The 26,786-nt window shown below is 44.9% G+C and overlaps 1 protein-coding gene across 1 annotated transcript in view; it reads left to right on the top strand.

The window, feature by feature from the left end:
* cpne4a (copine IVa) overlaps nt 1–26,786 on the top strand; it is a gene marked incomplete at both ends in the record, with an annotated part of 274,780 nt that overhangs the window by 50,733 nt on the left and 197,261 nt on the right. Inside the window, one exon of the mRNA XM_079504392.1 lies at nt 5,065–5,244. Within this exon, the coding sequence (XP_079360518.1) occupies nt 5,065–5,244 (180 nt within the window). The remainder of the gene's footprint in view (nt 1–5,064; nt 5,245–26,786) is intronic.

Genomic DNA, 26,786 nt, shown 5'->3' on the forward strand with positions numbered 1-26,786 from the left:
CCCAGTACAGAGCGGTCCAATTTCCCCAAAGGGCCCCTGAGAGCCAAGGGCCCCTGGGCCACGGCCCCATTGGCCCTGGCGTTGTGTGGTGACATTAGTCTGTGTGCTGACTGCTGAAGTCGCCTGCATAGATAGCGGTTGCAGTTACCGATGGGAGTGACGTTGCGGACAGTGGGGGCTTGTTGTATACGTTGACGACTGAAGTTACGGCGGCGGTGGGCTCAGGGGTAGAGTGGCCGGATGGATCGAACCCGGGATCCCCCAGAGTTAGTGTCGAAGTGTCCTTGAGCAAAACTCTGTCAGTCTGAACCCCTAATTGCTCCTGATGTGCTGGTTGGTGCCTTGCATGGTTTCCGCCGCCATCGGTGTATGAATGTTTGTGTGAATGGGTGAATGTAATGTATCTATGTAAAGCGCCTTGGATAAAGGCCCTATATAAATGCACCATTTACCATTTTACTGATATACCCTCTATATTTGCACGTGCACATTGTGCACACATTCATGAAGGACATCATATATTAGAGCTTAATGTTTTTGTGTGTGATTAGATTTAAGCCGGGGTAGTTTTTGAGCGGTGCCAACGGCTCCAACGCGTGGCACCGCTCACTTCACAAAGTGTGATTTCATGTTTCCTTTAGGAAGTTTTGATTGATTTAAAAATCTGATCAGTGCCGTGCAGAGAGAACTCAGGGGGCAGGGGCCCAAACGCAAGAAAAGGGCTTGCCATTTTCGTTTGGGGCTGAAAGGGGCACTTTGAGGCAAAAATGGCAGGGGCTCAAGCCCCAAAAAGCAGTGTCGTACGGGCCTGGCAATGAGCCCCAGTGCGAATATTTTCCTATATATAGACAGGTTTAATGTTTGTGTTTAGTTCAATGTTTTTTTTAAAAACGTCATTGGCAATGAAGGGAAAATGTACGTCATCTTGTCCCTAACACAAACATTAATCCCATTTGTTTTGACACGGTTTGTTTTACATCATCATTACATCACCTAATCACCTCTTCGATGTTGTAAGATAATCACACAGGTGATAATCACAAGCGCATGCATGCCTGCACATGCGCACAAGCACACACACACACACACACACACGCACGCCCACGCACGGCACACGCACACACACACGCACGCACGCACGCACGCACGCACGCACGCACGCACGCACGCACGCACACACACACACACACACACACACACACACACACACACACACACACACACACACACACACACACACACACACACACACACACAGCGCCTTTCGCGAGAACTGCTATTGTCACCATGTAGGCCAGTTGCACTGCCTCTATGTACTCCCCTATATGCCCAAAAGCCACCCCTCTGCACGTGCCTGAAACCTGTAATCATTCTGAAAGTTCAATATACAATACGGAACAATGTACGAGGATAAGGAGATGAGGAGAGAGGATGAATAAAGCGGGCGAGGCTCCCGCATGCATGCATGCATTCAGACAGATTCCTTCACACATGGCTCTAATTAAGCAGACAGCCTCCACAGAGCCAATTAAGCCATTCCGGGCGGGAACCCCATTTTGGTGTCTTAAGCATTATGTCATACTTTAGCTATTGAAAAATAGCTTGTAGGTCTGCTATTTTTTAAAAATCGTAAAAAATGTGGCGCAAATCTTTGAATATATATTATTTCAGAGCCAAAGATTTTGCTTCTTGCCCCCCCCCCCCCCCCCTCCCAAAATATGTTGAAAATATGTTGTTCCAGGGACCCCCCCGGTCCTTGGAACAACATATTTTCAGATGGGGGTCGGCGGCCAATTACATATATTTTTGGGGGTCCTTGACATGAAAATGTTTGAGAACCGCTGACATAGAAACATACTGTTTCTCAGAAAACTGTCAGGATTTAGAAGACATTTGTAGAATCGTCGTCAGGTCAAAATGGGTTAAAAAGGAGTGTACCCTGAGCTCTGCAGCGACACAGACAGAGCTCCATCTGCATATATACCTCTCAACATGCCAAGTGGACGGCTTCCAATCTGACGCGCTCCGCTTCACATTCACACATCCAGCACACGCACGCACGCACGCACGCACGCACGCACGCACGCACGCACGCACGCACGAATCCCTGTGTCACTTTGGTGACTCTGAGAAGCCAACTAAAGTGGACCCGTAAGAATGTGGTCTCGTGGATATAGTCCATATTTGCAATATCATATGTCAAATGTTCAACTAGCCTAGATACACTTCACCGTCACCGTGTTAATTTGATGGTTAGGTGAGACACATTTGTCTAGTGACAGAAGAGCTTGGTCTGAGGGTCTTCCTTTACTAGAGGTTCTCAGCCAAAGCACCCTGTAGAGAATTCCATTGTTCTTTGAGTCTTTGAAGCTCGCCTCAGGTGTGAACCCAAAACACACAGTGAGAGAGCAGTCTGCAGTATCTCCTACCATACTGTGACTAAATTTGACTGAGGGACTGCCATTGGATTTTTTTGAATTTTCGTTTTTTCACGTCATGTGAAAGCAGGGAATCATAGCTTCAAATTGACATATTGTTTGTTCAGTTTGACCCACCGGTTTTGGAGATATGGCTTATAGAGTAATGTCTTGCAGAAAACAGCGAGTTGAGAACAGAAAGCAGTCTCTCAGTCAAATCTGGTTTGACTGAAAGACTGCCATCGCGCAAATTCCAGCTTTTCACCAGAGGAGAAAAACTATTTTTTTATTTCCCCCCCCCAAAATGAGTTTATAGCACAGGCAGACTCATCACATATACTAGAGCATGTCTGAAATAAGTGTCAGAGCTGAAATCGACATGTAAATATGAAATAAATGCTTAAACATGTAGCTATAGGTGTAATGTTAGAGACCACAGAACCTTTCAAGCCTGTTTTCTCAACTCGCTGTTTTCTGCAAGACATTACTCTATAAGCCATATCTCCTAAACTGGTGGGTCAAACTGAACAACCAATATGTCAATTTAAAGCTATGATTCCCTGCTTTCATATGACATGACAAAACTAAAATTCAAAACAATCCAATGGCAGTCCCTCAGTCAAATTTAGTCATGATTTGAAGTAAACTCCACCCTTGTATTCATCTCTGGTCTATGCAAAAGTACTATATATTGTCTCAGTAAATGCAAATGTTAAACTAGTGGTCTTTAGCGTGCTGGCCATCGAGGTGGTCATTCTGTTGTGCTCCCGTGGGCCGGCATGCAGACCACGGCGAAGCTCTCTCTGTCTTTGTCTTTGTTTCAATAAATACAAACTCCGATGGGATCTTCAGTTCATCTCTCTCTGCCTGCGTTTCTTCATCTGATGCTTTTGATGACAAGGTTTTCACTGTCTACGGTTTAGTTTAGAGAGCTCCATTCTCTCTAGCCCATTTTGGGCGGGAACCCCTTTTGGTGTTAGCATTATGTTATGCTTTAGCTATTGAAAAATAGCAGATCTACAAGCTCATAGCGCGCCACCGAGTGGCGCGCTACGAGCTTGTAGGTCTGCTATTTTTGAAAAATCGAAGAACGACTGACATAGAAACATAGCTTTTTCGGAAAACTGTCAGGATGTAGAAGACATTTTTAGAATCTGAGCTCAGGTCAAAATGGGCTAGTTTAGTGGTGTCTCTGTTCGTTCAGATACGACAGTAGTGAATTGCATGCAGGCTCTCAGTGTTACAAATGGGTTTAATATCCACTGCGGATTTCTACTGCATGTGTACACGCTGCCAACATTGTTTTTATTTATTACAGGAACATATCTCTCTCTATCACTATATCTATCCATACAGGGGATCCAGATCGGCTATTTTTAAATGGCGGACATCGACATGTATAGTACAGAGTGTCGCAGTCCCGCCCCCTGTCATGACGACGCCAGGCCCAGGAAATGAATCCCAATGCATTTTTCCATGCATAGACATTTCAAAAAGTATTTATTTAAAGACCTTTTTAAGCGTCGTACGAAGCCAACGCGAGTCGTAACAAATCATGACAACAAACACAATATTTTGGACCAAACAAATAATTACAAAGAAGAAAAACAACAAAAAAAGTGTTGTAACCTGCCGTTTTTTTCTACTTTCTAATTATTTGTTTGCCCCTTAACATTGTGTTTATTGTCATGATTTGTCACGACAAGAGTTGGCTTTGTCCGCGGCTTAAACGTGGACCTGCCCACTGTCCTTTCTCTCATGCCAGAACTAACATGAGGCTCTCTCTGCCTTGCGTGTTCTTGGGGGATAGCAGGCACTGAGAGGTCTCTATAGGACTATGGTTTGCCTCCTGCACGTCTCACCAGACTGTTCATCTGTGCGGTGTGCATGTGTCCGTCCTTGTCCACACTTGGCCTTACTCTGGTGTATTTCAGTCAAGGGAGCCTTCTCTGCGTCTGTGTCACTGTCATAGTTGTTGGCGATTGTGGCTCAAGAGGTAGAGCAGGTCGTCCAATGATCCATGGGTCGGCGGTTCGAATCCCGGCTCCTCCTGGCTACATGTCGAAGTGTCCTTGGGCAAGACACTGAACCCCAAATTGCTCCCGATGTGCTGGTTGGTACCTTGCATGGCTTCCGCCGCAATCGGTGTATGAATGTGTGTGTGAATGGGTGAATGTAATGCACAATCTATGTAAAGCGCCTTGGATAAAGGCGCTATATAAATGCACCATTTACCATTTACCATTTGTCGTTGAATCTGTCATATAGCGAGTCTCTCTTCCCCCTCTCCTCTCGGGAGACTCTGGGGGTATTACTCATTTGTACGTTCTGTATAGCTTGCGTGGTGCCCTCTTGCGAGTGCTGCAACAGGGCGGGTTGCTGCTGGCCCCCTGTTGCCCTGCCAGTCTTTCCTGGAGGTCAGCTGTCGCTCCAGCGTCACCGACCTTCCTCGGTTGCCATCCAGACTTTCCTGGAAGTCACTGGTTGCCCGGGGAGTTGAGTTTGTAAATACATCAAAGATGCGATTATAATCCATTTCTAACGGATGAAGCCTTGGCCTGGAAGAGAAGGTCATCAGGTGGATATAAAATAACGGATCTCTCTCTCTCTCTCTCTCTCTCTCTCTCTCTCTCTCTCCCCCCACCAGGTGGACAGGACGGAGATCCTTCGTAGCTCGACCAACCCGACCTTCTCCAAGGTGTTCACGTTGGACTATTACTTCGAGGAGGTCCAGCGCATCCGCTACGAGCTCATCGACATCAGCAGCGCTCACAACGGCCTGAAGGAGGCCGACTTCCTGGGATCGGTAGAGTGTACGCTGGGACAGGTGTGTGAGTGTGTGTGTGTGTGTGTGTTTTGTTTTGTTTTTTTATGTGTGTGTGTTACATACTGTGAGTCTAGGGGTAAATGAGTAAGTAACATGTGACTGAAGAACAAGGAAGCAAATGCGAAGTTTTATTATAAAACTATATATAATAAAACAAACAAAATATATTTACAATAATGGCTCTTCAAACAAAACAAAATACAATAAAGAAAACAACACCTTTCCGAAGGGTGTGCGGAACAGAATGGGTCAAAACAATATAAGGTAGTTAACAGTTAGTCGTGGCACAACGCAGTAGCGGATCGGGGGAAGATCCTAGTGACATTCCCCCCGATCTGTCAGACACAGACTGACTATGTAGAGCAGGGGTTCTCAACGTTTTTGGCCGGGGACCCCCGGAAATGCTTTGGCAACGTCTCGGGACCCCCGCCCCGCCCCCTCCCGACCCCCAATATAAATTGACTGCTACAATAACCTTAAACCATTTTGGGCGGGAACCCCTTTTGGTGTTTTAAGCATTGTTATAATTTAGCTATTGAAAAATAGCAGATCTACAAGCTCATAGTGCGCCACCGAGTGGCGCACTATGAACTTGTACGTCTGCTATTTTTGAAAAATCGTGAAAATAAAATTATTATTTTTTTAAATATTTTGGGGACCCCCTAAAATAATTTGGCGACCCCCCCGAGGGGTCGCGACCCACGGGTTGAGAACCCCTGATGTAGAGGACAGTGCACTCATGGCCATCGAGTGCACGTGACCGGCAGCCAATCAGGAAGTCAAGCGTTGATCAGACACTTGGCTAGAGCCGGCCCCTCGTTGATGTGACTACAAGGTAAACACAGTCAATCCAACCTGGAATGGAATAGAACACATATAATAATAGAAGGCGCCCTCTATTCCAATATATGGTTCATAACAAGTCTACTGGATGTATAGCTATATATATATATATATAATAAGAGATATCAAAGATAGGTCTAAACATATATATACAATATAACTATAACAATACCACCAGTTACCTCATATAGATATATACATAATATTAACCAATACATATATATATCTATACTACATCATAACAAAACCAATCATAACAAATCATAACACACACGTGACCGCAGTCCACGTGACAGTGTGGCACGTTAGCACAAAATGAAGCCAAAACTTGGTCCAGATGGTCAATATGTTAAACTCTTCCCTTCCCCTTCCCCTTCCCCTTCCCCTTCCCCTTCCCCTTCCCCTTCCCCTTCCCCTTCCCCTCCCCCTCCTCCTCTTCTCTGTTGTGACAGTGCGTGCGCCGTGCGAGCATGCACGCGCATTTGTGCGTGATTCAGTTGTGTTGGTTTCATCCTTCAACTTTCATCTGTCTGATGATGATGTAACCTGATGAAATGCTGTCTGCTTCAAGCTGGTTTCACACATCAATGAAGCTATCAAGCAGTTAAGCCCTGCTGATTGTACGATGTAATGCAATGGTCCTTGGATTTGGATTGTGTTATATTGTAAACCTCGGCTACATTGAAACCGAGTCTCAACTGTAGAGTATGAATAACCCATTTAAACCCGACATCGAAATTAAAAAAGTGTCTTCTAAATCCTGACAGTTTTCTGAAATACCTCATGTTTCTATATCAGTGGTGCTCAATATTTCATGTCAAGGACCCCCAGAATAATCTGTAATTGTCCGCCAACCCCCATCTGAAAATATGTTGTTCCAGGCAGGGACCCCCCCGGAAGCAACGGTTTGAGTAAAAACGTTCGCTCTGAAAGAATATATTTTCAAAGTTTTGCGCCATATTTTCACGATTTTTCAAAAATAGCAGATCTACAAGCTCGTAGCGCGGCACCGAGTGCCGCGCTACGAGCTTGTAGGTCTGCTATTTTTGAAAAATAGCTAAAGTAGAACAGAATGCTTAAAAACACCAAAAGGGGTTCCCGCCCGAAATGGGATAAAGGTGATGATGAATGCACGAATTCCCTCAGAAATGAGTGATCTGCAAATAAGAAATGCATAACCATATAGCATAATTATAGGCACATATAGATAGATATAGGCACTGACATTTAAAGGGCACTGACACTGTAGCGTTAAATTAGTGGTTTCCGCGAGATTAATCTTTAATTGTGTCTTTTACGGTAAAACAAACAGAACAGAGATAGGGGCGTTCAATCACAGCGACATTCATAATCTGTAACATCTTAATTTGTCGTTATTTTGTCTGAAAGTAACTTAGTACTTTTACTTAATTACTGTACTTAAGTACAATTTTGAGGTATTTGTACTTTACTTGAGTATTTCCAATTTCCAGTACTTTTACTTCTACTCCACTACATCTCAGAGCCAAAATTTGTACTTTTACTCCACTACAATTATTTGAAAACTTTAGTTACTAGTTACTTTGGAGATTTTAATTTTGATTAGAAAACATACATTAACCACTTCAACCCTATACATTTCGGGCATTTGAAAATAGCCGATCTACAAGCTCACAATGCGTCGCAACGCGACGCATTGTGAGCTTGTAGATCTGCTATCACAAACAGATCTCAAACACACACACACACACACACACACACAGTCTCGTATCGTACCGTATGGCGTTCACTGGCACGACATTACGAGTACAACACACACCCACACACACACACACACACACACACACACCACACCCACACACACACACCCACACACACACACACACACACACACACACACACACACACACACACACACACACACACACACACAGTCTCGTACCGTATGGCGTTCACTGGTACGACATTACGAGTACAACTTCAACGTTGTTAAGTTATCAAATATTTGGCAGGAGTCCCGCAGGGGTCTGTACTACGCTATAGGACCCCCTCTTTTTTCTCTCTATACACCGGCATCCCTTTGCAGAAACCACGTTTCGTGTGCCGAGCTTGTAGATCCGCTATTTTTTGCCGTATGTGTTCAGAGCAGAATAGGGACACTAGAGCGTCGCAGTCCCGCCCCCTACCAGGGACCAGGAAATGAATCTCCGTTCATTTTCCTCATAGACATTTCAACAAGTATTTATTTAAAGACGTTTACGCCGCGGACAAAGCCAACTCTTGTCGTGACAAATCATGACAACAAACAAAAAACACTTTTTTTGTTGTTTTTCTTCTTTGTAATTATTTGTTTGGTCCAAAATATTGTTTGTGTTGTCATGAGTTGTCACGACTCGAGTTGGCTTTGTCCGCGGCGTAACCGTCTTTAAATAAATACTTACTTTTGAAATGTCTATGGGAAAAATGCATTGGGATTCATTTCCTGGTCCAGGGTAGGAGGCGGGACTGCGGCGCTCTATAGGGCTTACACCCATATTAAGACCTGAGACCAGATCTACAAAATGTGATCCTTTCTGACCGTCATTGTTTTTTTTCTTAATTTTAATTTTCTCCATGTCATATGAAAGCAGGGAATCATAGCTTCAAATTGACATATTGGTTGTTCAGTTTGACCCACCAGTTTTGGAGATATGGCTTATAGAGTAATGTCTTGCAGAAAACAGCGAGTTGAGAAAACAGGCTTGAAAGGTTCACTTCTGTGGACTCTATAACATTACACCTATAGTTACATGTTTAAGCATTTATTTCATATTTACATGTCGATTTCAGCTCTGACATTTATTTCAGACATGCTCTAGATATGTGAAGAGTCTGCCTGTGCTATTAACTCATTTTGGATAAAAATAAATACAAAATAAACAGTTAGTCTTTCCGCCATGACTGTCTCTGTATCAAAATGAGTCACAAATGTCTTATGAATCCCAACAGTTTTCTGGGGAAAAAAAGCATGTTCCCTTATTATTATGTCAGTGGCTCTCGAACCTTTTCATGTCAAGGACCCCCCAAAAATGTACCTATTTGGCCAGGGGTTCTCAACGTTTTTGGCCAGGGACCCCCGGAAATGCTTTGGCAATGTCTCGGGACCCCCGCCCCGCTACAATAACCTTAAACCATTTTGGGCGGGAACCCCTTTTGGTGTTTTAAGCATTGTTATAATTTAGCTATTGAAAAATAGCAGATCTACAAGCTCATAGCGCGCCACCGAGTGGCGCGCTACGAGCTTGTAGGTCTGCTATTTCGTGAAAATAAAATTTTAAAAAAATCTTTTTTTTTTTTTTTTTAAATAATTTGGGGACCCCCTAAAATATTTTGGCGACCCCCCGAGGGGTCGCGACCCACGGGTTGAGAACCCCTGTATTTGGCCACGGACACTTTTGTCCTTTGCATTCTTCTCTTTCAATATGTGTATTGGTATTGCTTACACTCTTACACAAAATTGCAAAAATCGCCGATCTACAACGCACTGTAGATTCAGACAGAAATTACCCCGAGTATAGGGATGCCAGAGTTGTGATTTTGCCAAACATAAATATCAAATACATCTGATCAGATGGAAGGATTATGCATTCATTTAATCTATTATGACGACAAGCAGAGACAATTACAGGCAATAAAAAGGAATATCCAGAGGAAGGTGTATACCATATCAACATCAATGTATTTCTATTTAGTTCATAAAGTTAACATATAATAGCTATAGCCTAATAATAACTACGGTATTTGAAATTACTTAAAAATGCAAATTTTCAGGATTCCATTTTGAAAATAGCAAAACATAATGCAAGATTGCAATTCAAATAGAGCAAACGTAGCAGATCTACAAGCTCAAAACGTGTCGCAGTGCGACGTGCTTTGAGCTTGTAGATCTGCTATTTTTGCTATACGACAGTAATATGCAATGTGACCCTCTGGAGACTGGAGTGAATGTGGAATTATAGTGGCCCAGCTCCATCGTCAAAGTTGCCCACCCCTGATATAAACCATGAGATGTTTCCTCACTCAGTTCCCAGTGGATTCCTCGCGACTCGCATCAGTGCAACCACACTTGCAATTTCCCAAACGTGCACATTTCTAGTTCTACCTCACATAGTTTATATGGCGAAGGTAAACCTAATATTGTACAGCCGTTCAGCGAAGTAAAAGCAAAGTGAACAGTCACTATATGACTTTCTTTGGACCGTGGATTATACAGTATCATCCTTTGAATGAGATCCAAATGGAAAGTGCGCACCCACGCACGCACGCACGCACGCACGTCTACAAGCAAGCTGCCACGTAACTGGGATTCAACTTTATTGTCACATCACACAAGTTTAAAGCCGTGAAAGAGTGGGTGGAATTCTATCTCCCACAAACTCCCAAGGTACACCAATACAATGTTTTGACAAGATAAGAAAGTGTTCCCCATCTTGGCAAAATAGATCATTTTCACAGCAACGAGATTGGCATGGAATAGCAGTATAATCGTGCAGTATACTCCCTTCACAGATGTTATCAGTGCTACTAAGGCTATAGTGGCCATTTAAGTACATTTACTCAAGTACTGTACTTAAGTACAAATCGTTTTTTTTCTGTACTTTTACTTTTACTCCACTACATCGATCTCAGAGGCAAATATTATACTTTTATCCACCATGACTGGCTACTACTTATGGAGTGGCTCTTGTGTAGGCTACAAACATTTCAACATTAGTTGACAAAACCCACTGATACTCCTATGGGCTTTTAGTTTTAGTTTAGTTTCACGCAGGCACAAATAAATCAATGTCCACATAGGTTGTATCATTTTTCGTTTGCATATTTACTGGATTTGCCATTCAGTACGGGAACCCCTTTAAGCACTATGTTATACTTTAGCGATTGAAAAATAGCAGATGTACAAGCTACGAGCTACATGAAAATAACTTGGGGTTCGGTCGGAGGAGATTTGGGAAGAAGACTTTCAGAATGCAGATCCAGAGTTCCAGACCGGCTCGCAAAACACAGGAGCAAGCTACAGACTGTAACCACCATGAGTCATTCTAGATCAACATACTAAGGGTGCACTCACACCTTTAATGCAATGTTCTGTGCTCGTTGGATGCATTTTGTGTTGTGTCATGGCCGCCCAATGCATTTCCAATGGAGGTCACATGGTTTGACACAACATTGTGTTGTGTGAGGGGGAGGGGCGCAGTCGAAACACCGCTGAAAGCCAAACAACAGACCATGTGACCTCCATTGGAAATGCAATGGGGGCGGCCATGACACTCACAACAGCAATGCAGTGCATTAAAGGTGTGAGCTCAGCCTTAGGGTGAGCTCACACGGTTAATGCAATGTTCTGTGCTCGTTGGATGCATTTTGTGTTGTGTCATGGCCGCCCAATGTATTTCCAATGGAGGTCACATGGTTTGGCACAACATAGGGGGAGGGGTCTGTTGTATGGCTTTCAGCTGTGTTTCGACTGCGCCCCTCCCCCTCATACAACACAATGTTGTGTCAAACCATGTGACCTCCATTGGAAATGCATTGGTGGCCATGACACAACACAGCATTGATCCAACGAGCACAGATAATTGCATTAACCGTGTGAGTGCACCCTAAGGCCTCACTCAGACCTTTACAGCGTTGTGAGTGTCATGGCCGCCCCAATGCATTTCCAATGGAGGTCACATGGTCTGTTGTATGGCTTTCAGCTGTGTTTCGACTGCCCCCTCCCCCTCACACAACACAAATGTTGTGTCAAACCATGTGACCTCCATTGGAAATGCATTGGGGCGGCCATGACACTACACAACATTCATGCAACAAGCATACAGCGATGCAGTAAAGGTCTGAGCTCAGCCTTATAGTCCTTCGAGGGTAAACCCTAGAAGAGGGGAGAGATGAATAGACTCGGAATGCCACGGTTACACATCAGTAGCCTCACAGTAACACTGCTGTGAAGACAAAAAGAACAAAAGAAAGAGGACATTTCCAGTGAATAATGGACAGAGGACAGAGGACAGAGGACAGAGGACAGCAGCAGCAACAGCAAGGACGCCGCCATGCACTTAGCGCATTTTGACCTGAGATCCGATTCTAAAAATGTGACCATATTTGACTGAGGGGCTGCCATTGGATTTTTTTGAATTTTCGTTTTTTCATGTCATATGAAAGCAGGGAATCATATCTTCAAATTGACATATTGGTTGTTCAGTTTGACCCACCAGTTTTGGAGATATGGCTTATAGAGTAATGTCTTGCAGAGAAACAGCGAGTTGAGAAAACAGGCTTGAAAGGTTCACTTCTGTGGTCTCTAACATTACACCTAGCTACATGTTTAAGCATTTATTTCATATTTACATGTCGATTACAGCTCTGACACTTATTTCAGACATGCTCTAGTATGTGAAGAGTCTGTGTTAATAGCTGGAATGTGCGCGATGGCAGGCTCTCAGTCAAATCTGGTCACAAATGTCTTCTACATCCTGACAGTTTTCTGAAAAAGCTATGTTTCTATGTCAGTCGTTCTGTCAGAGTTTTCAAAAATAGCAGATCTACAAGCTCGTAGCGCGCCACTCGGTGGCGCGCTATGAGCTTGTAGATCTGCTATTTTTCAATAGCTAAAGCATAACATATAATGCTAACACCAAAAGGGGTTCCCGCCCCAAAATAGGTTAACGTGGCTGAGGGGGGGGAGCAGAACCAGAGAGACATTGACAGGAGAACTACAGGAGCGCAGCGTTGCAAAGAAGAGATCAACAACGTAGACCCAGATGGAAGATTTCTAATCTAATCCTGCGTGAATGTTGTATCCGTCTTTTCAACATTTTATGCGTTGATGTTGTATGTTTTGTTGATGCTTCGCTGAACACATTAGAATTTAGGGAAATGTTGACTTAAACAGGACATGGAGAGGCCATAGTTGTTACAGCTCAGTAGTTTCATTTCCCTTACCAAGTGAGGAATATAGTCTACTTACACACGGTAGTCAAAGCAAAGAGATGCAAAGTGTCAGATTTCATGATGGCTACATGTAGATTTGCCATTTTGGATATTTTTGATACAATAATGATTGCATTTTTAACTATTTTCGAGTGGTTTATTGGGTCTTTTTTCCACCTCTCATACCAAACGTCTTGTAGCCTACAACTGTAATACAAATAAAGTCAATTTATGTCAATAAACAGTCTAGAAAACAAAGCCAAGTATCAAGTAGTGTAAGTCAACCCACGTGAGCTGCAACTGGCCGCGGCCCTCATCAAGTCATCTTGTTTGATGGGGGGAAGGGGGGGAGAACACAGCCATCAAACAAGACTGTCTTGTCAAACCATGTGCCTTCCATTGGAAATGCATTGCAGCGACAAGACAAGGACAAGACAGCTGTCTCAATAGTGTGAATGAGGCCTACGAACATTAGTCAACAGGGTATTTTGCCATGATTGTGAAGGTTATTTATTTGGATGGCATAAACTCTGGACTTTTAAGTGAAGAGTGGTCAGACAGGCTACCGACGTGCCCTTACTCTCGCAGAGGACGGGAGGGCGACGGAGGTGTAAATGTCATGATCTTACAATCAACTGGCTTTGTTGGTTTTTAAAAAAACGACAGTTTTAAAGTACAAATGAATAATGATATTTCACATGTGAAATTAAATAAACATAAACAATACAAACAAATAGCACATCTACAAGCTCAAAACCTGCTATTTTTTTACAGGGTAAAAATGTGGCCCTCGGGAGTGGGTTTGGAACTATATATATAGTGGCCCTCTCCATCTTCAACGTTACCCACACCCCTAGCTGTGGAGATATCCACTAAACACCACAGAAGTTGTGAATATTGATAGCAAAGTTTGAAACTAAAACGTTGTGTACTGTATACGTGTGAAATTATTCAAGATTGAGCAGCTACATATTTAATGGCTTAAGAGATGTAGCTGCCAGAACAACAAGCATCACATACCGTATATGTCTGCACTTCTGTCAGAGAGCCTGTCTGTGAAGGTCTGCTGTGGAGTGCAGCTGCTGCTGCTCGCTTCCATCCCTCAGACCACTGGGACTATCTCTGGTCTGCTGTGGAGTGCAGCTGCTGCTGCTCGCTTCCATCCCTCAGACCACTGGGACTATCTCTGGTCTGCTGTGGAGTGCACCTGCTGCTGCTGCTCGCTTCCATCCCTCGGACCACTGGGACTATCTCTGGTCTGCTGTGGAGTGCACCTGCTGCTGCTGCTCGCTTCCATCCCTCGGACCACTGGGACTATCTCTGGTCTGCTGTGGAGTGCACCTGCTGCTGCTCGCTTCCATCCCTCGGACCACTGGGACTATCTCTGGTCTGCTGTGGAGTGCACCTGCTGCTGCTCGCTTCCATCCCTCGGACCACTGGGACTATCTCTGGTCTGCTGTGGAGTGCACCTGCTGCTGCTGCTGCTCGCTTCCATCCCTCGGACCACTGGGACTATCTCTGGTCTGCTGTGGAGTGCAGCTGCTGCTGCTCGCTTCCATCCCTCGGACCACTGGGACTATCTCTGGTCTGCTGTGGAGTGCAGCTGCTGCTGCTCGCTTCCATCCCTCGGACCACTGGGACTATCTCTGGTCTGCTGTGGAGTGCAGCTGCTGCTGCTGCTCGCTTCCATCCCTCAGACCACTGGGACTATCTCTGGTCTGCTGTGGAGTGCAGCTGCTGCTGCTCGCTTCCATCCCTCGGACCACTGGGACTATCTCTCTGACCGTGGAATACTGTACTGTATGTCTGCAGTGCACACAGTCCCAGTGGTGGAAAAAACTATATTCTCACTTTTTTTCAAGTATAGACAGTATAGAAATATTCTGTTACAAGTCAAAGTCTGGAATTCAACATTAACTTGAGTAAAAAGTACAAACGTATTGGCTTCAAACTGTAATGATGATGAATTTAGTTCTTTAAAATAAAGCCTAAAACCGCTTGCGTTTATAACCACGTCCAGCTTCTGTGGGCAACGCGGAAGTGCATCTCGCAGTCTAACTGCAGCATACTGTTTTTTTGGGACAATAAAGTATAGTTATTGACCGCGACGGAGGCACTTAATTGTTTGCAAAGTTCGCTTGAACCGACCGACTCAGCGCCGTTCGAGTTGCGTCCCGATAGCGAATATTGTGTTCCTAGGTGACGAGTCCCAAAATCGGTTTGTGATTGGTTGTCAGTGGTGTTAGAGGGAGCGCTGTGCTGTGTTCATTTGTACCGCACACAAGTGGTTATGCCTAGCTAGTACTAACCCTATATGTCTGTAACCTAAACATAACCGCAAGCAGGGGAGAAACGCATCCCTCACCAACCTTAATCCGGTCGTTTTAACGCACCCCTTCACCAACCTTAATCCATAAATAAACTATTATATTGTTTAGCTGAGAAAAAAAAGTCTGCGGTTGTTGAAAAAATCACCCCCGTGTGAACTGAGTAGTGCAGTGACGTCACACACTAACCATAGCAACCATGCTCACCTGTGCGTGGGGCCACGTACAGGTACACGGGTACATACACGGGTACACGGGTACAGACAAAGCTGGTTGTTGGAGTGGTTTGCACCACTCAAAAATAGTGGTGGCAGCAGGATTTGAACTTGTGAAGCATGAACTGGAAGTCGGCGTATAGTAGTCCACTAGATTAGCAAGGCAGCTGAACAGGGTTTTGTGTTTGTATTAGAAGGTGAAGCTGTGCCCGCGCGGGCGGTGCTTTCCTTGGCTAAGCCCCGCCCCACTACTAGTAGTAGCCAGCGGGATAAAACAAGCGCTCCCTCCGGACACATTACCTACATTTACAAATTAAGCGTCCCGATAGGCACATAATTAGCATTTCCCCCTGACCGCCACTCAAAGTGGCTACTGGCCAATCACAGATTGATTGACTGACTGACTGACTGACTGACTGATTGAATGATTATTATTATTTATTAGAGAGCATGAGTCTACTTGCCAGAATGTGAACCCGGACATTTTGAGTACCCTATAAGGTTTTATGTTAGAAATGTTGAGTATGGGTCCCCAGCATTTAGAAACTGCCGGATGCTAACTTGCATGTGTTGGGCAATTTTCATGATTAGCATAATAAGCTGGGGTACCATTAACCAACCAATATATGGCAACATTTTCAAAATGTCATTATGCTTTAAGGTGACATTCACACCAGAGAGCTTTGCTGCGATTAAAACGAATCCTGCTGCGCATTGTCAGAAAGTGCACTTCGTTTGGCAGGTGTGAAGGCTCATTCGAAATCTAATGCGTATCAAAGAACCGCATTCTACTCCGAGCAAAAACGGGGGTTTCGCTTCGCTTCCAATCTCACTAGATTACGATTCTGTGCAGGTGTGAATGCAATCCGCAGTAAATAAAGGAAATGAAGCAAACAATGTGGCGGGTGAGGAGCTGAACACAGTTGGAGACGGAGAAGGCATATTTTACGCAGCGCAAAGATGTCCCGTTACCGTGGATAGACGTGGTCGAATGAGCAGACTGAAGCCCTGATCGAAATGAGGACGAGTACATTAATCAATTGCTTAAGTATTATAGTGTATTATAGCCTAGAGAATATTCTGTCTGTCTGTCTGTGCGTGCCGTAAACATGGAGTGCTGTCACTGTGTGGGGAGTAGGGACTTACATCTCGATAAACTTGTAAACATTTTGCGCTGCTGTCTGTTAACAGTGCGTGGCTGCGTGCGGAGAGAGAGAGAGAGAGAGAGAGGGGGGGGGGGGGGGGGGGGGGGGGGAGAGGGGGGGTCCAGTCCCAGACGGCACGACACATGCACGTTATGAGTATAATAATTGTATCACCATAGATTTCACTGTGTAGGCTAGTTTATGAATGGAACACATTGATAAAGGTCCCCCCTGCTGCGTTTACAATTGCTGCGGATGACAGTGTGAAGGCAAACCGCAGTAAATTAAATATGCAAGAAGTCCCAATTCTCCTCCCATTCGCATCGAGTCTACCGAAGTATTAGGTGAGAATGTGACCTAAGTAACATGGGATGGGTAAAACTAGGGTTTTTTTTCATGATTCTGAATCCATTGCAAGCATTAGTTTTGCACGGAAATTACTTCTTGGGCTAAATCTGGCCATAGCCACTAATGTGCTGACCTCATCATATTGCTGACCTCATCATATTTGTGACCGTGGCCGTTTTTAGCCGAATGCAAAACTAATGCTTGCAATGGATTCAGAATCATGAAAAAAACCTGTCCCATGCTACTTAAAGCATAATGACATTTTGAAAATGTTGCCTTATATTGGATGTTAAATGGTACCCCATCTTATTATGCTAATTATGAAAATTGCCTAACATAATTTGCAAGTTAGCATCCGGCAGTTTCTAGATGCTGGGGACCCATAGTCAACATTTCTAACATAAAACCTTAGGGTACTCAAAATGGCAAGTAGACTCATTCTCTCTAAGTATTCAATCAATCAATCAATCAATCAATCAATCAATCAATCAATCAATCAATTAATCAATACATTAATCAAACAAACAAATAAATGCTGGGACCCATACTCATTTCTAACAAAACGTTAGGGTACTCAAAATATCCGGGTTCACAATGGGGCTCTATGGACTGGCAAGTAGACCAAATCTGTCAGCTAGTTGCAAAAAAATAAAAAAATAACACACAAACAAAAACTAATACAAACAAAACTCAATTAAAACCAACTACGGAATTTAAATCATAGAATAAAACAAACTCAAAGCCGCACCGTTCCACTGCCTGCAGCAGGGTCATTCTCAGGGCGATTAGCTCATCACGGGGGGTGTTGTGCTCATGCTAATGCTTCCACTCGGCCGCCCAGGGAAATCAACAGTTACACAGCGGCCAATTATGTTTCCTCTCGCCGTCTGGTCTCGTTAAAGAGATCGAATCACGCCTCATCCACAAATAAGTGCTCCTGCGGGAGCGAGCGCACGTTGGCCTCGAGTTCAAGACCCCTCCGATAAAGACGGCATATGATGACAGACGTGCATGAACGCATAGATTCTTTTTTTTTACATTTTTATCCCACGATCCCACGATTTGGTAACCCATTTTTTTCACCCAGTGTCAATTATCTAATGCTGATAAGCTCTATACTCCCTCTGCCAACCTGGGGAGAGCAACGGACTGACATCGTGCTTCCTTCAATGCATGACGAGGAGTCCAAGCCGCTTCTTTTCACCTGACAGCTAGGGGGGAGTTTCCCCGGTTGGACGTAGCGCGTGGAAGGAACACACGTTATTCCAACAAGTTCCTTAATTTCTCCTCCATCAGGCTGACCAGGGGGAGGCAGTTTCGAGACCAGGATTACTGCATGTTTTCTGTGAGGGTACATGGGGAGAACATGCAACCAGTTCCTTTCCCCTCGGACGGGTGGGAAATTTGGTATATAGTCTTTTTTATTGGCCTAAAATATTGTCTGTAGACATACAGTATATTCATGAATCCACTTGCTGACCGGCTGTCGGTATTGGGCAATTTGTCTTATAGGGGTTTCTTGTGACCCTACCATTAACATCCTATGGCAGGTAAAAATGTCAAACTTTCCTTTTGCTTTAAGTAGCATGTAACATGTCAAACTATGGGGTTTTCATGATTCTGAATCCATTCCAACCATTAGTTTTGCACAAAATACACTCCTTGGGCTAAAAAACAGCCATAGCCAGTAGCCACGCGTTATTTAGCCCAAGGAGTGTTTGTTGTGCAAAACTAATGCTTGGAATGGATTCAGAATCATGAAAACCCCCTAGTTTGACATGCTACTTAAAGCATAAGGAAAGTTTGAAATATTTTACATTTTTGCCAGCCATAGGATGTTAATGGTATAGGGTCACAAGAAACCCCTAGAAACAAAATTCCCAATACTTACAGCCGGTCAGCAAGTGGATTCATGAATGTAGGTATATATAGACAATTATGTTAGGCCAACAAAAATACTATATACCAAATTTCCCACTTTAAACAAAAGAAGCCTGTCGGCTGCCGGACTATAGTCTCTTCAACGGGGTTGAGAGCTATACCACAGCGTGTGACACACAGTAACGGCAGGGATCTGAAGTCGAACCCGCGGCACACTGCCAGACAGGATTAGCCAGCCAAGATGCCCAGATGGCTACGCCAGCCGCCCGGGCCAAGAGTCTCTATTTATGAAAGAAATACATATTTAAGTTAATTTTAATTTTAGATGTAGTTGAGGGCAAGTATAATGTTTTTTAGGCATATCTGTCTTATTAGCCAGGGATCATTTTAACCCATTTTGACCTGAGATCAGATTCTACAGACAGTTTTCTGAAAAAGCTATGTTTCTATGTCAGTCGATTTTTCAAAAACAGCAGACCTACAAGCTCGTAGCGCGCCACTCGGTGGCGCGCTATGATCTTGTAGATCTGCTATTTTTCAATATCTAAAGCATAACATATAATGCTAACACCAAAAGGGGTTCCCACCAAGAATGGGTTATTAACACAACACTGATGATAGGGTTGTCAAACGAACCTTTGAGCATCAGCATCACTTGGAGGAGGCGCTCAAAACAAAACTAAACAAAACAAAGACAAACAGAATGTGCAAGACTTCCAAGCTATAGCCTCAAATCCCTCGACAGACATTAATCATGTGTCGATCCAGCTTTGAAAGCCTCTTATCGAGTTGCAGGCAAAAGGCTTCCACATGAAAAGCTCTTGGCCTGTGATATTTTGAAGCTACCTGCTGCAATAATGCTGCCTTTCTCCCTCTCTCACAGGGATGTATGTTGTCCCCGTTTGTCCTCCGTCGTATAGGCGCCCTCCTCTTCTGGCGGTGCGCCTCTGTTTTAACTGGCTTATGGCCACCCTGATTAACAGTGGATTGTGCCTTCTATACCTGCACTATTCATCATCATCATCATCATCATCATCATGATCATGATCATGATCATGATCATCATCATCATCATCATCATCATCATCATCATCATCATGATCATGATCATGATCATGATCATGATCATGATCATCATCATCATCATCATCATCATACTAATAATGTCTGTCTGAATGTCTGAATGTGTGTCAGAAACACTGCCGTAGCTCCTCACCGCCTGCACCAATCGCTCCCACTTTTCACACAGGCATTGACCATAATAATATGGAGGTCTTAACGAACCTTTTTCCAATTTAACAAATTATAAATTAATAATGAATGTATTAGTGAATTAAAAAGTGGGGGGGGGGCAATATCTCACAACGGGTAAGGGCTAGTATGTTTAATTCGTCATTTTAATGCCAATAGAAAAATCCGTGACATACACACTATATATCTCATTTTAACACGGCAATCCTATAGTATTATACCCAGCCCTTATGGTGGCGGTAACTTCACCATTATGCCGATTTTGACCAAATAGAGCGAATCTGGCGATGTCACTTCCGGTTCAACGGATCACAACATCCGCTAGCTTTTTTCACGGTGTTGTGTTGTCAGATCTCCGGGATGCTAAGCTATCATCGTTTATTTTAATAACTAAGTCAAATTAAGCTGTAATCACATGCACATAAAGACCGCGCAAAATGAGAATTTCGGCCGGTTTTAGGCAGATTACATCGGCCGTTAGCCAAACAAGCTAAATGTTGCTACATTTTGCTACATTAAGCCCCCGATTACAGGGAATAAAACAATTACGTAATTTACGTCAAGGGTCATAAGAGGGTTAATTCCCACTAACAACAACATATACACGTTCTGAAATGCCCCTGCCGACAGATTCAGTAGCGCAGCTCGGAAGCTGTTCTTGAAAGATTACATAAGTTAGTTACTGTGAGAGTGAGGTCTAGCCAACACCAACTCGGGATTCCTGACCTCCACAAATTCCTATCCAACAGCAGGTTCTTGAGCTCTGCAGTGTTGTCAGCCAAGCTGTCGCGCAGCAGCACATCTACATTAGGTGGTGCGCTTCTTTCCCCTCCTGGCTTTGCCCTGGGTCGGCTCCCATAGAGTCAATTTACTTGCCTCAAGTTCTGGGTGCCTGACGCAGTGCCCTGCCAGCCCTCATCCTTCTCTCTCTCTGACTTTGTCCGTGACCCGTGGTTAGGTCCCCATAGAGGTCCACATTTCTGATGCGGTCCGTCCATGTGACACCTAGTGCCATTCGTATATAGCATTACATAAAGTCTGTAAGCATGTCACGACTCACAACCATGTCTTGCACTTGACTGGTTCCTCCCACTCTGTATTGTCTGCTTGTTTGAAACACATACAGTACTAGACCGGCCTCCTACTCAGGAGCAACTATAGAAGAAGTGCCCCTCGGGGCACAGGTTTCCACCAGGATAATAGCGTTTGTGATGTTTGGACAAAATACGTATGTGTAATAATTATATGTATAATATGAACTGTGAATGAATGTGTGCTTTTTTGCGATAATCTGTCGTCTGGTGGTTGTATACTCAGGGTAATTAAAATTAATATATACTGTATAACACGTAACAGTGTATTCATAATAATATAATAATAATACATTTTCTTTATAAGGCGCCTTTCAGGGCACTCAAGCTCGCCGTACAACACGCTAAAAACAGTTGACACAAAACACAGTTAAAAGCAAAAGCAGACAATTAAGTATAGCTTGCAGCAGAACACACAGATCGATCAGAGGCCTGCCTAAACAGGTGGGTTTGAAATGAGGTGATTGAGTCCATGTTTCTTACATCAGGGGGGAGGGAGTTCCAGAGGTTTAGGGGCAGAGCATCAGGGGGGAAGGAGTTCCAGAGGTTTAGGGGCAGAGCATCAGGGGGGAAGGAGTTCCAGAGGTTTAGGGGCAGAGCATCAGGGGGGAAGGAGTTCCAGAGGTTTAGGGGCAGAGCATCAGGGGGGAAGGAGTTCCAGAGGTTTAGGGGCAGAGCATCAGGGGGGAAGGAGTTCCAGAGGTTTAGGGGCAGAGCATCAGGGGGGAAGGAGTTCCAGAGGTTTAGGGGCAGAGCATCAGGGGGGAAGGAGTTCCAGAGGTTTAGGGGCAGAGCATCAGGGGGGAAGGAGTTCCAGAAGTGAGGGGCAGAGCGGCTGAACGCTCTTGACCCCACGGTGGACAGACGGGCAGGGAGGACTTTCAGTTTGATGGAGGAGGCAGACCTAAGTAACCTGACTCCGCCAGATGGGGCAGCAGAGAGTACACTGGGTTCCCCCCCCCCCCTGCTCCCATCTGGGAACTCTCAGGCAGACTTGATGCTCCGGCCACCAAAACGGCCTGGCCAATCAGCGGCAGCTAGAGGCGGGATCAAGGCAGCACTGTGTATGCCTTGATCAGGTTAAGAGCTAAGAGACCGGGTGGGAATGTCGACGTGAACACGGTCAGACAGATAAGGGGGGGGGGGGGGGGGGGGGGGTGAGGTTATGAATGGCCTTGAAAGTATGGAGAAAAGGATGGGGTGATGTGACTGATGACAGGGGTTCTGTTCTGGTGATGATACGTCCTGCAGCGTTCTGGACCAGTTGGAGTTTATGGAGGCGTTTGTGGGGGAGACCAAAAAGAAGGGGATTACAGTAGTCCAAGCGGGAGGTGACGAGAGCATGAACCAGGATTGCAGCACTGTTAGCGGTGAGTGGTGGAGGGGTGGAGGCGGTTGACGTTTCTGAGGTGGAAGTACAGTTGGGTGCCACCGATATTGTCCCTTATCATTTGACCCATTTAGGCCTGACCTCAACATTTTAAAAAATCCTTCTAAATCTTCCAGTTTTCTGAAATAAATATTTTCACCATTTTTCAAAAATAGCAGACCTACAAGCTCGTAGCGCGCCACTCGGTGGCGCGCTATGATCTTGTAGATCTGCTATTTTTCAATAGCTAAATTATAACATAATGTTTAAAACACCAAAAGGGGTTCCCGCCCAAAATGGGTTAACTGTCCTTTTGCGCAGATCACACAAACCTCAGCAAAAAGAAAAGGACAATATCGATGGCCTCCAACTGTATAGGCAGGCCGGATGGTGTTGTTGATGTGGGTGTGGAATGAGAGTGTGCTATCGAGGACGACACCCAGACTCTTAACCTGCAGGGGAGGGGAAACCGAGGTGTTGTCTATGGTGAGGGTGAAACTGGGTTGCTGGGAGAGTGTGGATTTGGAGGTTGCACTTGCAGTCGGTAGTGCTGTCGCCTCACAGCTAGAAGGTCCTGGGTTCGATTCCCGCTGGGGCCGCTGTGGGCGCTGGGGGCGTGTTCACTCCTCTGCGTCATCAGTGCCCATACCCGAAGTGGGGTTGGCGAAAGGGCCTTTCTGTGTGGAGTTTGCATGTTCTCCCCGTGTCCCCTAGGGTAGGTACCCTCACAAAAACATGCAGTAATCCTGGTCTCTAAAACTACCTCCCCCTGACCAGCCAGGGCGCCTGATGGAGGGGAAAGGAACTGGTTGGAATAACGTATTCCTTCCACGCGCTACGTCCGGCCAGGAAAATTCCCCCCTTTCAGGTGAAAAGAAACAGCTTGGACTTCTTATGCATAGAAGGAAGCATGAGGTCAGTCCACTGCAGTTCACTAAGCAGGAACGGAGGGAGGAGGGTGGGAAGGTGGAAGAGGCTTTGGAGGAGACGTGGAGCTATGGGTGTCGTCCTCGTAGCAGTGGAAATGGATGTTATATTTATGGAAAATCTGTCCAAGGGGGAGGAAGGAGGTAGATGATAAATGGGATGGGGCCAAGAACAGAGCCCTGGGGGACACCAGAGGGAATGGGGGAGGGATGGGATGTGAATGATTTTAACTGAATAAACTGAGTACGGCTGGAGAGATAGGAGTGAAACCTAGGGGTGTGTCAGATAAACCAATGGCTGCAAGTCGGTCAAGGAGGGTGGAGTGGGAAATTGTGTCAAAGGCCGCACTTAAATCAAGGAGTGTATTCATAATGTGTAGCAGTCTTAGAGTATATATGAATAGAGACGGCACCCGGATGAAACCCTGAGGCGAAATTTGATATTGCAGCGTGGGCCCAAACACATGAACGCGCTGGTCCGTTGACTATCATTGTGCACGTTCACGATGACACGTGAACGCTGAATGCCTGCAATGATAGTCAGCGGCAGCGCGTTCATGTGTTTGGGCCCAATCCATCCCAGAATGCACTCTGTTCCTACCCAGAATGCACAGTGAAATCGCCTCATGCGCTTTTGAGCAACTTAATGCAAGTGGATGGGAGGAGAACTCGGGTGCCGTCTCTATTCATATATACTCTAAGGTAGCAGTGCACATACAAAGTTGTACACAGATCGATGCAGTTAGGTGTAAACATTTAAGTTGCATTGTGTCCTTGTGCCTGGTGGGAATGTGTGTGCATCATTTCATGGAAATCACACGCTGTGCTAATGAATGTGAGGCCTTTTGTTCAACATTGACCTATCCTGCAAACTTTGGAAGGCATTCTTAAAGGGGCATTCCACTCATTTTCAACATTTTACTATGTCATTAATATACCTTAGAGCTGTTGTGTGGAAATAATAAAAAAGTCCCCCCATTCTGTGTTTCCTAGAACTAGAGGTCTGAAAAAAATCATTAACATGGTGAAACACATCTTGATGATGTCATCAAGATGTGTTTCACCATGTTAATGATTCTTTTCATAATTACAGTTCTAGGAAACACAGAATGGGGGGACTTTTTCCCCTTTAACGATTCTTCATTCTTGCGGGAGGGAATATGGGGAAGCGGACAGGTCCGTATTGATCACATGACTGTAGAGACAGTGTATATAGCGATTTAATTGCGTGACGTATGGATAACATCTGTACGAGTAATATAAAGACATGGGTTTTGCTAAGATCGGCCTGATGGTGGCGCTATAATAGGCTCTTGCGGACAAATTGGGGCAGAGGTTCGTCGTTGGCATCCAGGGAGTGTGTGTACACATGTTTTGGCATCGGCCGGGCCAACAGTGCCTGAGATGAGCTGTATGCAGATGGACGGACGCACGGACGGACGGACGGACGCACGCACGCACGCACATATATATATAGGGGGGGGGGGGGGACCTTTTTGGCACAAACATGGTTTTGAGAACCACTGATTTAGAAGGTATTTGTAGAGTCTGCCTCGGGTCTTAATAATGGGAACATTGGTTTCACGGGGACATGTTTTCTGTCATTTTTGTGACCGTGTGCGGCCTCTTCATCTGCCGGGGACAGGCTGTCTGTGACCACAAGGCCCTTCTCTTTTCATCATTCTGAGGACAACATGGCTTTTTTCCCCCCTCTGATGTCTGCAGCACACTATACTGGATTCATAGTCTGTTTATTCCTTCTCTTTCTTTCTTTCTTTCTTTTCCCTTCTTCTCTTTTTTTTTAATGTTTTTTTTTTGTGGCTTTCGCCTTTATTTTATATTTGTATGGAGGGACAGCCAGTAGGCTGACAGGAAATGGGGAGAGAGATGGGGGGTGACATGCAGTAAAGGCAAGGGGCCAGTGAGGCTATTCAACGTTGAAGCTCTGGGCCCTAGTGGTATGAGGAAGGACTGCAGGCGGACCCGTGGATTCATGACGAGGAAACCCCGTGCAGCTGGGCTTTAACACGTAGGACCATCACTCCCTACGTCACCCCGGACCTCAAATTTGAGGTCCGGAGGAGGTACTTCCGGCAGTCTTCCGGGTGCTTCAAAACGCCACTGAGCAACTCCATCGAAATGAATAGCTTGGGGGCGGGGCTAGTGCTCCAGTTCGGTCTCTATCCTTTATATACTCTATGAGTAAAGGCCTTCGGGAACGGGAGTCGAACCCGCGGCACACTGCCAGACTGGATTACCAGCCAAGGTGCCTGGACCGCTGAGCCATGGCCCAGGCCTCCCTTTCTTCTTTGTGCAGCACACTTAGGTATAGCTGTAACAAACCACATCACACCCCGAAGAAGGCATTTTGTTTTGCCGAAACGTTAATTGGTACAGTTGGGTGCCACCGATATTGTCCCTTATCATTTGACCCATTTAGGCCTGACCTCAAAATTTTAAAAAATCCTTCTAAATTCTCTGTTTTCTGAAATAAATATTTTCACGATTTTTCCAAAAATGTAGCTATTTTTCAATAGCTAAATTATAACATAATGTTTAAAACACCAAAAGGGGTTCCCTCCCAGAATGGGTTAACTGTCCTTTTGCGCAGATCACGCAAACCTCAGCAAAAAGAAAAGGACAATATCGATGGGCTCCAACTGTAACTTAAAAAAAACGTTGTTTTTCATTGCATCGTGACTACGAGTTGTGCGACCTCTCCATCCTATTTCAAGTTTGTCCCCCGTGGTCAGCACCTCCCCACCAGAGCCTTAGATATAGACAGAGTTACGCAAACTGCGTTCACTTCATGGGGCTTCAGTCCCATGGCGGCTCTCCTACATAGACTTCTATTGAGAATGGGGACAACCAACTGGGACAAGTCCTGGACCGGAAGTAGGCAGAAATACAACAGCCCAGCTTCAATGATCTTAAATCCGTTTATTTTAGATTGTTTTGTAGTAATAGTACAACATAAACATTAAAGTGACTTTAGTTGTTACTGTACAATACTTAAACAGTTGCACACATGCTTAAAATAGCTCTTATTTGCGCCGCCCTCGTTGAAAACAATGTATTTCCAACTCCAGCTTGTTATGTCTTGGCACTCGGTTTCTGCCCCCTCAATATCGTATCTCTTCTATTAGATGGCTCTGGTCCCCACTATTGGTGTGCGCTCCGCTCCTACCTGTTAGCTGT

The sequence above is a fragment of the Electrona antarctica genome (genome assembly GCF_951216825.1).
Source record: "Electrona antarctica genome assembly, chromosome: 6".
NCBI classification, from domain to species: Eukaryota; Metazoa; Chordata; class Actinopteri; order Myctophiformes; family Myctophidae; genus Electrona; species Electrona antarctica.